This window comes from Mchenga conophoros, linkage group LG12, assembly GCF_057382185.1.
Source record: "Mchenga conophoros isolate Kocher_MC1m ecotype Shallow Benthic linkage group LG12, M_conophoros_male_GT1.1, whole genome shotgun sequence".
Lineage (NCBI taxonomy): Eukaryota > Metazoa > Chordata > Actinopteri > Cichliformes > Cichlidae > Mchenga > Mchenga conophoros.
This window is the reverse complement of record NC_140537.1, coordinates 17,487,619-17,499,880: the sequence shown is the minus strand read 5'-3', so window position 1 is coordinate 17,499,880 and position 12,262 is coordinate 17,487,619. Positions and strand designations below refer to the sequence as shown.

Sequence of the window (12,262 nt, the reverse complement as noted above, 5' to 3'; positions counted from 1 at the left end):
GACCACTTCAGAGTGATTGCAGCACAGCCCTATGTTTAGCTTATTATTTTGTTGAACAGAGTCATAGTAACTAATTATGCAATGGTTAATATTAACTGTTAGCCATGTTTAGCTGGTTTTCACTGAGAAAATCATGTTATGTGTTATCTCCCCAGTTCATTAATTAACATAGAATCTGTCTGTCCTGGTCAGAGAGTGTTTTCCCTTGGTTGACTGACTGAATGTAGGCTGGACCACCTACAGTAACTCTAATCCTTCTCACAGTTACTGTCCATAAATGGATGACTAGACACGCTTTCTCTTTGCCCACATAATCTTCAACCAGCTGACTAGACCTGGGATGGCTGCTATATGGATGTAAAACTTTACTGTTAACACTGTTGCCTTCATTGTCTCTATAACTGTTCTGTCAGTATCTAACTCTCATGGTGATCCTGATTTGACACACTGGTACTCTTTTTTTTTTTTTAAGCTGAGCTGTTCACATGCTGTTGCATTAGGGCTACGTCTTCTAGTGTGACTTATTGGTATTAATTTCTTCTAATAGGCATTATCCAAAGTTCAGAAATGTTAAATAACCTCTACTTGTGTTGTCAGTCTAGTTAGCAGGCTAAATCTCATGTTGACGCATATAAGAGAAACACCTGATAATGTTGGTTTCACGTTTTAAGCACAGCTGATGGTTATTCTGTGGTTGATGAAGATTTAAAAAAAAATGAGTAAAAACATTCAGATATTGAGTTAGGAGTGAGGTCCTAAATTCAGGAAGGAAACCAGAGCACAAGCAAAAGAGAAATTAAGACTCTCGACAACCGTTAGGAGAAGACAGAGAAAGAAAGTAAAAGTTAACACAGGATACAAACACTAACCTTCAGAGTAAAACAGGAAGTAGCCAAAAGGCAGATACTAGAAATGGAGACAAGGATACTCAGGTAGGCCAATATAAATTATTTATACATGCTGTATCTGAGAGTTATTTAGAAAAGGGAAACCTTTTAAGACTCCCCAGTGATGTATTTCACAAACTCTGTGTGGTATGAAGACATGATTTCACACTGCTGTCTGTGGGATTTGTACTGTGCTTCAGGTAGTTAGAAATGTTATTTAGTAATATTGAAATTACCACCAAAAGTCCCTTACTTCGATTACTCTCAGTTGGGTGATACAGTGCAAACAGAAAATGTCATGGAGACTGTTACCCTGGCAATATTGTCAAAACAGTGAAGGAAGGAGGGGTAAATGAAGTCAGAGCAACCAGACAATCACAACAATGTGAGAAATGCTAGAGACCACCAAAAGAAAAAGAATAGTTGAAAAGGAGGAGTGATAAATGAAGATGGAAAAAATGAAAAGCTCTTTAAAAGTGCCACAGGTTAGTTCCTAGTTGCTGAGTGCTGCTACACCTTTTTTTCTCTCCATTTGTGTTTGGTGTTGCTGGGCATGTCGTTACCAACCAAATTACGTGTTACTGCCAGCATTTCTACTTTTACTGTTTCATAATATACAGCATTTTGATTGCAGCAACATGGAATCCAACTCTTGTTTTTTGGTTAATAAACAAAATTAACCTTAGAACGGAACCTATTTTACAGCTCTCCAAAATTTAGAAGAGACTATGTATGTGAACCTGTGTGAATTACTTATTTATATTAAAAGTAAAACTTAAGACAGAAACCCTTTTATATGACATTGGCTTGAAGTCCAGGAGTGTTCATTCAGATAACTAAGATTGACCTTTGAAACATACAAAAGGGCAGGCCCTGCATGAAAAACCAAAGCCAAGTAAGTTCTACATCATGAAAAATGGAAGGAATGAGGACATGTTTAATAAATGCTCACTGTGATTTAGCAGAATGTATATCTCTGTGCCATTGTGATTTCTAGATTTCTGTGTATGGATTAGGATGTTAGATTTATCTTAATTGTAAAGTCCTGCAATATTTATAATACAATCTCCATCAAAATACCACTTTTAGTCTTTTAGTAATAGGATATATTAATGTGAGCATGCAAAAGAGCCAGTTTCAAAGTGCTTTTGCTTCAGAATAATGTGATACCTCTCTGATTAGCGGATATGAATGTAGCAAATCAAGACAGGAAACATATGAGTGTAAGTGTGGCAGAAATATTAAAGTAATTAAAAGTGAAAAAAGTGAGCAAATTATATCCTGCTTAGGGCCCTCATTAAGCTAAAGACAGCCCCGAATGCTTTGACAGTCATCTACGAGAGAGAGATGAAACTAGTTGTCAGGCAGTGCTGATAAAAATGGTGTATTATGGACCGCACAGGACCATCTGTAGCATAATGGCAGATGCTGCTTCCTAGCTCACAAAGACCTCATTACTGCTTGTTTTGTGAAGTTTCATTGAAATTTTGCAAGAAAGAACTTCTATTAAGCAGTTGATATGAATTTTAAAATGTTGTCTTTAGGTGCACCCTGGGTAAAAATAATCGCTGGTATAAAAGACTCGTTCTTTTGGAATTGATATATTAATCGCAAAGACTTAAATCACATCCCACAGTAGAAGCTCATTAATCTTTGCCATGTCCTCCTAGTTGGATAGGTTGTATCCCTGCATTGGGAGAAAGGGTGCCTTGGTCAAGTCCAGTCTTTATTAAGATTAATGAACAGCTTGACATTTTTAGTCCTCTGTCTGAATCGATAATTTTAATACTCATGAGAGCCAATGGGGATCTAAGCTTGTGGAACACACATTGTGGCCACAGGGCGCATGTTAAATGTCCAAGTGGTAATCAATGCAAAGAAATTAGCTATTGATCTCTTATAGTTTTGTAATAGGTTATCTATTGGTTTGCTCTTTCGAAAAATTCCAATATCAGTCGGATGGAATTGTGCTGTTAATATTGCTGTGGGGAGTTTGTATGTATGTGTATGCGTACACATACACCCACCTTCCATTTGTGTTTTCGTGTGTGTGCAGGGTCACATTCTAATTAGCACAGAGGGCAGACTGTAAACAAACATGTTTAGGAGCATATTGGTGATCCACAGTTCATTACAAATAAGGCTGAGAACTTCTGATTAGTTTTATGCAAGCGCAATGCTGACTAGAAGACCAGTGCTTACAAACAGCTATTAAAATATTTCCTCTTTCATACACACTATTAGTGATGGATCATATATATATATATATATATATATATATATATATATATATATATATATATATATATATATATATATATATATATATATATATATATATATGTGTGTGTGTGTGTGTGTGTGTGTGTGTGTGTGTGTGTGTGTGTGTGTGTAAGTGCTGAAAAGCTGCTAGAAACAGACTTGTTAAGGTCAGAATCCCTATTGTAGTTCTGACTAGAGTTCTGAGGCTAGATAAATCTGATATCATGGATAAGACTGAGTATATCTGGTGAGCTTACTTTAAGTTACTGCTATCCAACTAACCTTTGCACTCACCCAACGTGTGTTACCCTGCCAGCTGACTAACAAGCCAGGGTCCTATTGTGGGAGTCCTATCCGACTACCCCCCCCAAAGGACAGTCTTCTTCAGGGGCAGGGTGAATGACATCTCCATTGTTGTCTTGGATTTCAGCTGGTGTTTGCAGTGCTTTATTCTGTTTGTGTTGGAGGGTCACACTAACTAGAGCCTGTAACAAATGGAAAACTGGTTTATGAGCCACTATGTCAAACCCACCAAGGATAACAGTATTTTAAATTGTTTACTTATGTGTACACCTCATTTTCTCATTTTAACCTACATGCAACAGAAACAAAATGTGTCAGGAATACTGGTAAAGTCATAAATGGAAAAAAAGTACCAAGCTGACTTGTTTAAGTTTTGTTGGTCTGTTTCCCAGGACATGCAGTGTGAGGTGGACATGGATCTTCTTTGCTGGGGAAGTGGGGAGCTTGGACAAACTGGGCACGGCAGGCCAGAGGTCATTCCTCCAGAGGAGGCACTTCTGAAAGAGTTTGCAACATCTGGGCTGGGCAGTGTAAAGCTGCTTGCATGTGGATCCAGTCACTCTGTTGTGGTTACAGGTAGCGTTCCCAGTCCACTTGTATAATAAATAAAATCCAGGAAGCCTTGCTAGATATTGAGTGGTGCAAGTGCAACAATGGGTAAAGGATAAATAATAAAAATAATATTTTTTCTTAAATATAGTTTACCTTTTTTGTCGGTGTGTTCGAAGAATAAATTTACAATGTTGTTTGGTTCTTTTGTTTGATGTTTGCACCAATCTCTAGCAACACCAGCTGGACTTTATTTCTTCCTCCATCTTTGTGTGTGTGCATATTGTTTGTTTGTGTTTGGTAAAAAATTATTTGCGCTGCTATTCTTATCTCATATTATTCTTAATTAGTTTACAAATGCCAAAATTGATTTTGTTATATGTTAATAATGCAATTAGCAGAACAAACCAAAAGGCACTCTGAACCTCAAGGACCCAGTGCAGCAGATGATGCATGCAGGAATATAAAGGTATTGCAGCTACTGTTCTTTAAAAAAGAAAAAGGTGCATACTCTCATTTACACCATTTTTTACTTTAAAAAAAGAACGCATAATCAGACAACTGGTTAACTTGGACAGCTCATTAATTTTTGCTGCTGTTACTGATATTTACCATGTTTAAGTCTGCAGCGCATCTTTGAATTTTTGATATACTGTTTTCCTCTGGCATGTATTTAGAAGTTTCAAAAGTATAAAAGCCAGATTACTTTGTCTTAAAGCTTCAGGTATCCACTGAGACTTTGGAATGTTTACAGAACAATGAGCAATGACAGACAAAGGCCACAGTTTAGTCAAAGCATGAATAAGCAAGCAAACTCATTGAAATAGTAGCAACAATTATCCAGAGTCTGGCATGTGAAGGACATGTTTTTAAGGACATCTAATAATAGTTTTACCTGATGGTGCAGTATGGATGGGTTACAAGCATGTATAATGCCATAATTGTAGAGTTTACATACTATATGAAGTGTCTTTTCTTTCTTGCCCATGAGGGAATACTGGCCTACTTATTCGCCAGTTTGATAGAAAACCTGATGACAGGAAGAGAGTAGGCTCCTTTAGTACATTAGCTGGCAGTGGTCATAAATCAGTAGCCTAGATAAGTCTTATAGATCACCCCAACACAGGGATCTTTTGCCTCTGCCGTCATTACAGGGAAAAAGGTGACATTTTTGATTGATTAAAATGGTGCAGGCTAGCTTAGGCTAAATCATGTTAAGTGATGCGACATTGCAGTTTCACATATCATATTTCTGTCAAGACAATGATGGTGGAAGGCATTGTCAAGGCATGATATCTGACAACAGGAGACATCTGGAGGGACCGGAGGAGATTTATGGGAAGGTTTTAGTGGTCTGAGGGAGATGAGAGAGAGTAAAAAGTGGTCCTTTTTTGTGCATTGTCACTTCCAGAGTGACTGTAAATTTTACTCTAGTGCTGTTGGGAATTGGGGACATTTACACATCCTGACAAATTGCTTGCTGTAAAAGTATTTATTGGTCATGTCTTCCCTTTATTCTTGGCCAACTCACAAACACATACCCTCCTCACAGACACAGAAATATTTATCCAAAGCAAATTTATGTGACATGCGTTTATGCGTCGTACCTGGCTATAACCGGATATTTGTCATAATGGTGTCGTGTTAATGTTTTGATAGAGGAGGTCTTGAGTAGGTCGTAATGGTTTTATATTGGCCAGATTGTCCCAAATCAATGGCCATTTGGCCCAGTCAGCCCAAAGAAAGGCTTGTTTATGGAAAATTAGTTTGCAAGAGAAATCCATAAGACGTGAAGAAAGCTGGAGAACAACTTTGCTTGTGTAACCTGACACACATACACACTCTCGAGCGTACACATGCACACTCTATCTCACAAAGATGAACTGTTCACTGATTTAAGGTCGCACTACAGTCACTATGACAGTCAGTGAACAGCTATAAACAAAACTGACCTTAAGGGCTGTTGCCATGTTAAACTTGTACCATATGTTCATCATGTTTGGGGGCGTGTGATTTGTGTTCTGATTGCAAGTGTGAAAATAAAATATTTTTAATGAAAGAGTTTGGAATGATAGAAATTTGGCCAGCGTGAAAAACATCTTTATTTTCATTCATTTCCAATTATTTTTATTTTTTATTAGTCCTTTATTTATCCAGGTAAAAAATCTCATTGAGATTAAAAATCTCATTTCCAAGAGAGACCTGGCATCATGGCAACAAAAGTCACATACCACATAGGTATATAACATTTAAAACAAATACAAATTTGTATTTGTAAACAGTAAATGGCTATTTACAGTGTACTGAACTCAATGAGAGTGGAATTTATCTTCATGACAGTGAAATTATCAGATTCTTAGACAAACTTAGTCTGCTCTTTTGACTTTGTTGTTCCGTTTCAAACATTACTTCACATTATAAATTGTTGCCACTAGGTGGCACTGTGAGACTGCCAATTAGAAACTATAGCAGAAGAAGGTAGGTGGGGGCAGGTGGGGAAAAAGAGGCTTACTTACCTCACACTCAGACAGAGCTATAATTTACTAATAGTGTGGAAGCCGCCATTGCTGTTATCTTTTAATAGATTTGTACGGGGGAAAGCAGGTGCCTGTTGTTAATGCGTCCAATTGCCCAAGTTGCCTACAGAATTTAGGGCATCCATCACTGTCGTCGGCGGTGACACCCTGTCGTTCTACTTCATGCGGCGGGCCGGCCAGGCTGGGTTGGTAACAGATGAGGCTTCTCTCTCCTCTAGACGCCCACAGTCACACAGAGACAACCGCCATACGCGCTTTCACATGCATACACACACAAAACCACACGGCTATACCACTTTCTTAGAGGACAAACTAAACTCATACCTTTTAGAGTAGGAAGTGTATATTTCTATAGTTTATATACATTTCAATATTCAAAATTACATACATAAGAAATTATGCTATAAATCATTAACAAATATAAAAATCTAGAATAGAACCAGTTAACACACTTTGAAAACTATTTTGTCTTGCTTCAGTCAGCAAATGCTTTCCTTTTGCTTATTTGGACTTCCAGTTATTATAGATCCCTTCTACAGTAAGTTAAGGGGTCCTAGGTCACAAATCTCTACTCTACTGAGCTTCATAAAGCCGTATATGTCACAATGGACAAAAACGCTTTCTGCAACTCTGCAAAAGTTATGCAGGAATATTGAAAATACATAAATGGCACACTGCCCCTTAACTTGTCTTGCAGACAGGCTGCTGCTAAAAGAAGAATGATCAGAAGAGTAGCAACACAAAGGTATGCCTTCTAAAACCAGACGATAACCAACTCCCATCAAACTTTTACATCAAACATTTTCAGCATATTATATTTGCAAAGTGTATTTGCCAAAGCTAAAGCTAGATGTTTGTACTGTACAAGTGCAAACAAGATACAATTTCTTTGTAAATACAACTTACCCTCATCAGGTTCTGTGACAGCTTGATGATCCTTAATATCATTGAAATTGGTTTAGGTTACTCAGGTGAAAAAGAAAGATGGCTACTGTTACTGACTAACGCCACCACCAGCACTATATCTGTATATAGCACTGGGCAATGTTTAAGAGCCACTGAACAGCATTATCAAAATATGTTAATATCGAGATCATATATTTAAAAGAAGAATAAGGTGTACAGTTCAAAAGAAATCGTGCGTATTGTGCTTGGTTCGTTCCAACCAGGACTAGAGAAAAAGCTATTCAGTGCAGAATTTTGAAGATGTAGCTGGTAAGATATACTTAAAAGAATAAAACTTTGCTTTGTGTAAGAGCATCCTGTCTGTCCACCTGGACACAGGTATATATATACTGTAGTTTTTGTTGCTGAGTTCAAGCATCCAGGGATTTGCCCGTGGCTACAGGATGTCAGTTCAGTTCCTCATATGGTTTTTATATAAAATTACTCCTTATTCTATTAAAATCTGATGTGTGGCTGCTATATTTGCTATGTGACACTACCTGTATTTGACACAGAATTTAAGACTACAGCTTGGGGTCAACACAGCTGCAGGGGACCGAACTACAGAACATTTGTCACAGTGGCAGTTTACTGAAAGAATTTAGCACAATTATGTACTCTTTTGATCCGTGTTATTGAATAGTCTCTTTGCAGATTGCTATGCTTTCTTTTAATGGTGAATTGATTGACTTTTTCATTTTTATAAACATCTCATCTCTGATTATTTAAAACATAATTGTAATTGCAGGTTGAATTCTTATCCTACAGTTGAATGTTAGCTATCTAGCAAACATGTTAATACGTAAAAATAGCCATCTCACTTAAAAAAAACCCAATGAATTCAAACAGATTGCAATGTACAATGTGGTAAAATTACAAACTGCAGTAAAGATTATTGGTTGTTTAAGTTGTGTGAGCTTTAAGTTTATGGTTAACTATATTTTTTATTTTATTAACAAGATTGGCTCCTTATTGCAGTTCGCAGTGCTCTTTTTTTTGGGGGGGGGGGGGGGGTGTTGGCACACACTCCATATTTGTATTTATTAAATAAATATGGGGAAAGCATGCACTGGTATCTTTTTAAAATTGAAATTTCTTTGTTAAACAAATGCTGAAATGCTGTGTTAGAGAAAGGAAATACCAGTAAAAAAAATCTTTGTAAACTTTGGCCCTACGTTGCTTTGAATTCCTGACCCTCTAGCTCCACCCCTGAGCTTAGCCAGGGGCACCTCTTTGCTTTCAGGTTTGCCCTCCGCCCTCAAGAACACTCTGCGCAGCTGTATTTCTTTGGACCCAGGCTGAGAGTTGGAGGGTATACAGAGGTGCCTGCTAATACCTTGTTAGGGCTGTTGCAGTTGCTGGGTCTCAGTGAGGTCACTGTCAGTACTGTTTTAGTTCGAGGCCCTTGATCTGCTGCACGTTGGATGAAGCCAAAGACTCATGTGCTGGCCGACTGTGACCTATAGTATTCTGCTGGAGGCCTTGCACTTGTGACTACATTGAATTGTTAGAAGCTGGATAACTTAAGTCAGAAATGGTTACTTTGAAGGAGTTTTAAGCAAATACTAAAGACTATTTTAATGTAACATGTTTTAAAATCTTTTGTTGTTTGGTTTGGATGCTTGTGTCAGAAGTTTGGCAGAAAGTCTTTACGGTATCCTGGGATGGTCAGATGCAAGACTGGGCAAGGTATTTAGGTTCCTCTTTTTCTTTGTTTCTTTTGTTAGTGTTCTTTTCAGGTTCTTTCCATATGAGTTATGAACCTTGGTGTCAGGTGTTAAAAAACATATGAGAGTTGTGACCCAGCTTCCTTACCCTTTTTTCCTCTCTGACATCTCTCAACATAAAACAGAACTCTTGTTCTCGCCATAATTGTAACCATCGTTACGTTTGCACAGTATTTCCTCCTGCAAACTGTTGATGAACATTGAAGCAATTTTATATTTCTCAGATGGTCTCTTCATTTTCCAACATTGATTAACTTTTAAAAAAAAAGTGTAATGTGATGACATCATGCATATGACAGTGATAAAGAACACAGACTGAAATTTTAAAGTGCGTAATAAACAATTTCCTTTAAAAGCAAGATTGATAAAGCCTCTGTTCTTAGAGCCATCACAAAAAAACAAGACAAAAACCAAATCTCTGTCTAGTTTGGTGACATCCATTAAAACTAAGTACAGCAGACATAGTTTTCTTTGAATTACTTGGCCCTGAAATCCAATAATTATTAGCATTCAAGGCAACTTTATTTCTGTATACTCAGTGGGATACAAAAATTGTGAGCAAGAGAGATATAGACAGACTGGGACAAATGACAAAGACAGTGGCTGGAAAAAACCTCACACACATGACCCGTCTTTTGTGCCTTAAGCATAGCTTTCTTCTGGAAATGTATAATTCACTTGGACTGTCCGGAAACTGTGTTGTTAATTTGGAGACCTATTTTCTCATTTCCTCTTTCTTCCCATCTTTCTGTCTTTCCCATCTGTGCCTGTAGGCAAATGCACCTTTACCTATGTATTTTATTGTCTTGTTTAATGTTTGTCAAAGAGTGCAATACTGAGAGTAATTCTAGGAAAGTATTGGCCATCCCCTGCATGACAACTCCAATATGTCTGGCCTGGACCGAACACTGAGGGGAGCTTTGATAATAATTTGCCATTTAGCTGTTTTGATGTTTTTCTATGATTTCCCAGTTGGCAAAGGTGGATGAGCAGAAAATGGAAGAACAGGAAAAAATAACCCTGTCCTTGCTTCTCATCCTCTGTGTCACTTACTGTTCTTTCTCTCTATCTTTCTAACTCTCTCTCTCCGGTGATTTCCTGTGCTAATTTAGTTGAAAAGGTTTAGCATTTAGTTTTGCACTCAGTTGCTTTTAAGGTTAATCATAGGACAGAACTGTTTATATTGCTGTAATACGGGCTTAACTCTCTCTTAGCGAAGCACGGAGCACTTGAAATGTATAGTGGACTGTCTCACTGCCTTAGACTGTCTTTTTCTTGCTCGTCTGCATCGTTCAAAAAACAAATGTTAATGCAGAACAAAAGACAATAGATGGAGAAAAGTCTTGCCAATTAGCAGCTAATGAGACAAGCTTGTGAGGATATCCAAATCCTCAACGTGTTAACGTTTACAACCCCTCCTCCATCTCTCAAATCCTACAACCTATGCCTCCCCCATCTGCCCTTGCACCTAGCCTTCTTTTGTAAGGCGGTTAGGGCACCTCTGAGGCCCTTTGTGTGATTATTCACACATGGCTGTGGCCCTTGTGCTGTGAGCAGAGAATAGGAGAGCAAAAAAAAGAGAAATGCCTCATATATGGATAATGTAAAAATATCCAACTGACACATGGTCAGTGTTTTTTTTTCTTATATTTAATTTTTTTTAATTAACTTGTCGTTTCCCGTCGAACACACTCCCACGCCAACACATCACCGCCTCATCGTCTGGAGATAGATGCATACTGTAGACCCAGTGAGGCACTCAGTCCCCCACCATGCGTTCTCAATTTTACTTAATATAGTAAAGCCAGGAATTGGGTGGGTGGGTTGTGGTTGGGACGATGGTAAGGGAAACACATTTGATAAGTAAAAAAAATAATATGCCAAGAGAAAAACCAGCCATCCCAGTTGCCTTTGACACGCTTTTTAACAGAGATGTCTGTGTTGGAAGTGAGAATAAAATCTGCTTTTGTAATAGAGATCTTTGGACAGCCTTGAATGATTTGCCACTACTCTTTTCCGGGCTCATTTTCTCCATAGTGTGTATTGGGAGTGTGCTTGGATTCTCGGTGGAGGAAATCAAATGTGAGTTGGCCTGGAAGTGTTGCAGTAAACAGTGAGAAAAGCAAACACAGGCCAGATCAGGGAATATCGTGCAATGTAATATTTGGACTAAAAAACAGAAATGTGTAATGGAACAGCACAAATTTGACTCTCCAAAGGGACTTCTAATTGATTCTGTGCTTCATTACTGGTTTTCTCAGGGAGAAATGGACATCTTACTTATGTATGAAAACAGAGCAACAGACATTTAAATGGATGCCACGGTGATTATTGCGATGCAGTTCTCACAGCATTTGGCAGCAGATGATTGCTTTATTGCTTTAGTTTTTCTTAAATTCTATTATTTTTCCATGAAGGTAGCAGAGAGTAACTGTTTGAATGCAACCTTAACCTTGACTGGAACAATTAAATGAAAGAGAGAATTGAAAGAAAGTGGTTTGGGAACACAAAATAATCCAGGGATCCACTTGATATGTTATTTGTCAGGGGCAGTACATTTGTGCATGTTAACTAACTGTGCCACTGGACTTGGCCTGCTCGTAATAGGGTTCCAGCGCAAACATTTTCTCTCAGGGATTTCTATTATTAATTCTGTCTGAACACATCCATAAATGAATAATGAAATAAATAATGAAAACGTTATTACTTTTGGCAGCTGGGTCATTTCTCGTTTCCTGCTTTTTCCTCTGCTTGTTTCCTACTAATTAACTTTCCAAGGAGTTGTCCTCGTTTTCACAAAATACATTTCATCAGTTTGGTAGCCCTCAGAAAGTGGGGGTACACAGTTTTGAGTCAAAGACAACAACCGGGACAATATGCAAGTACTTCACTCCTTTTCTTATCATTGGCAAGGGAAACAACTTGAAAAGCTTTAAAAGTAATGTGCAACTGAGTTACACAAAGCTGGTCAGCAGTTCTTCAAACACTGTGGCCATTGGATAAAATATGAAGACTTTTAAACCTAAAGATGCACTTTTATCATTCAGATTGA

General features: G+C 37.9%; 1 protein-coding gene across 1 annotated transcript in view; it reads left to right on the top strand.

The window, feature by feature from the left end:
• Positions 1-1,233: 1,233 nt before the first annotated feature.
• LOC146562389 (uncharacterized) overlaps positions 1,234-12,262 on the top strand; it is a 306,632-nt gene continuing 295,603 nt past the window's right edge. Inside the window, exons 1-2 of the mRNA XM_085294108.1 lie at positions 1,234-1,372; positions 3,845-4,028. Of these exons, the coding sequence (XP_085150234.1) occupies positions 1,331-1,372; positions 3,845-4,028 (226 nt within the window). The 5' untranslated portion in view covers positions 1,234-1,330. The remainder of the gene's footprint in view (positions 1,373-3,844; positions 4,029-12,262) is intronic.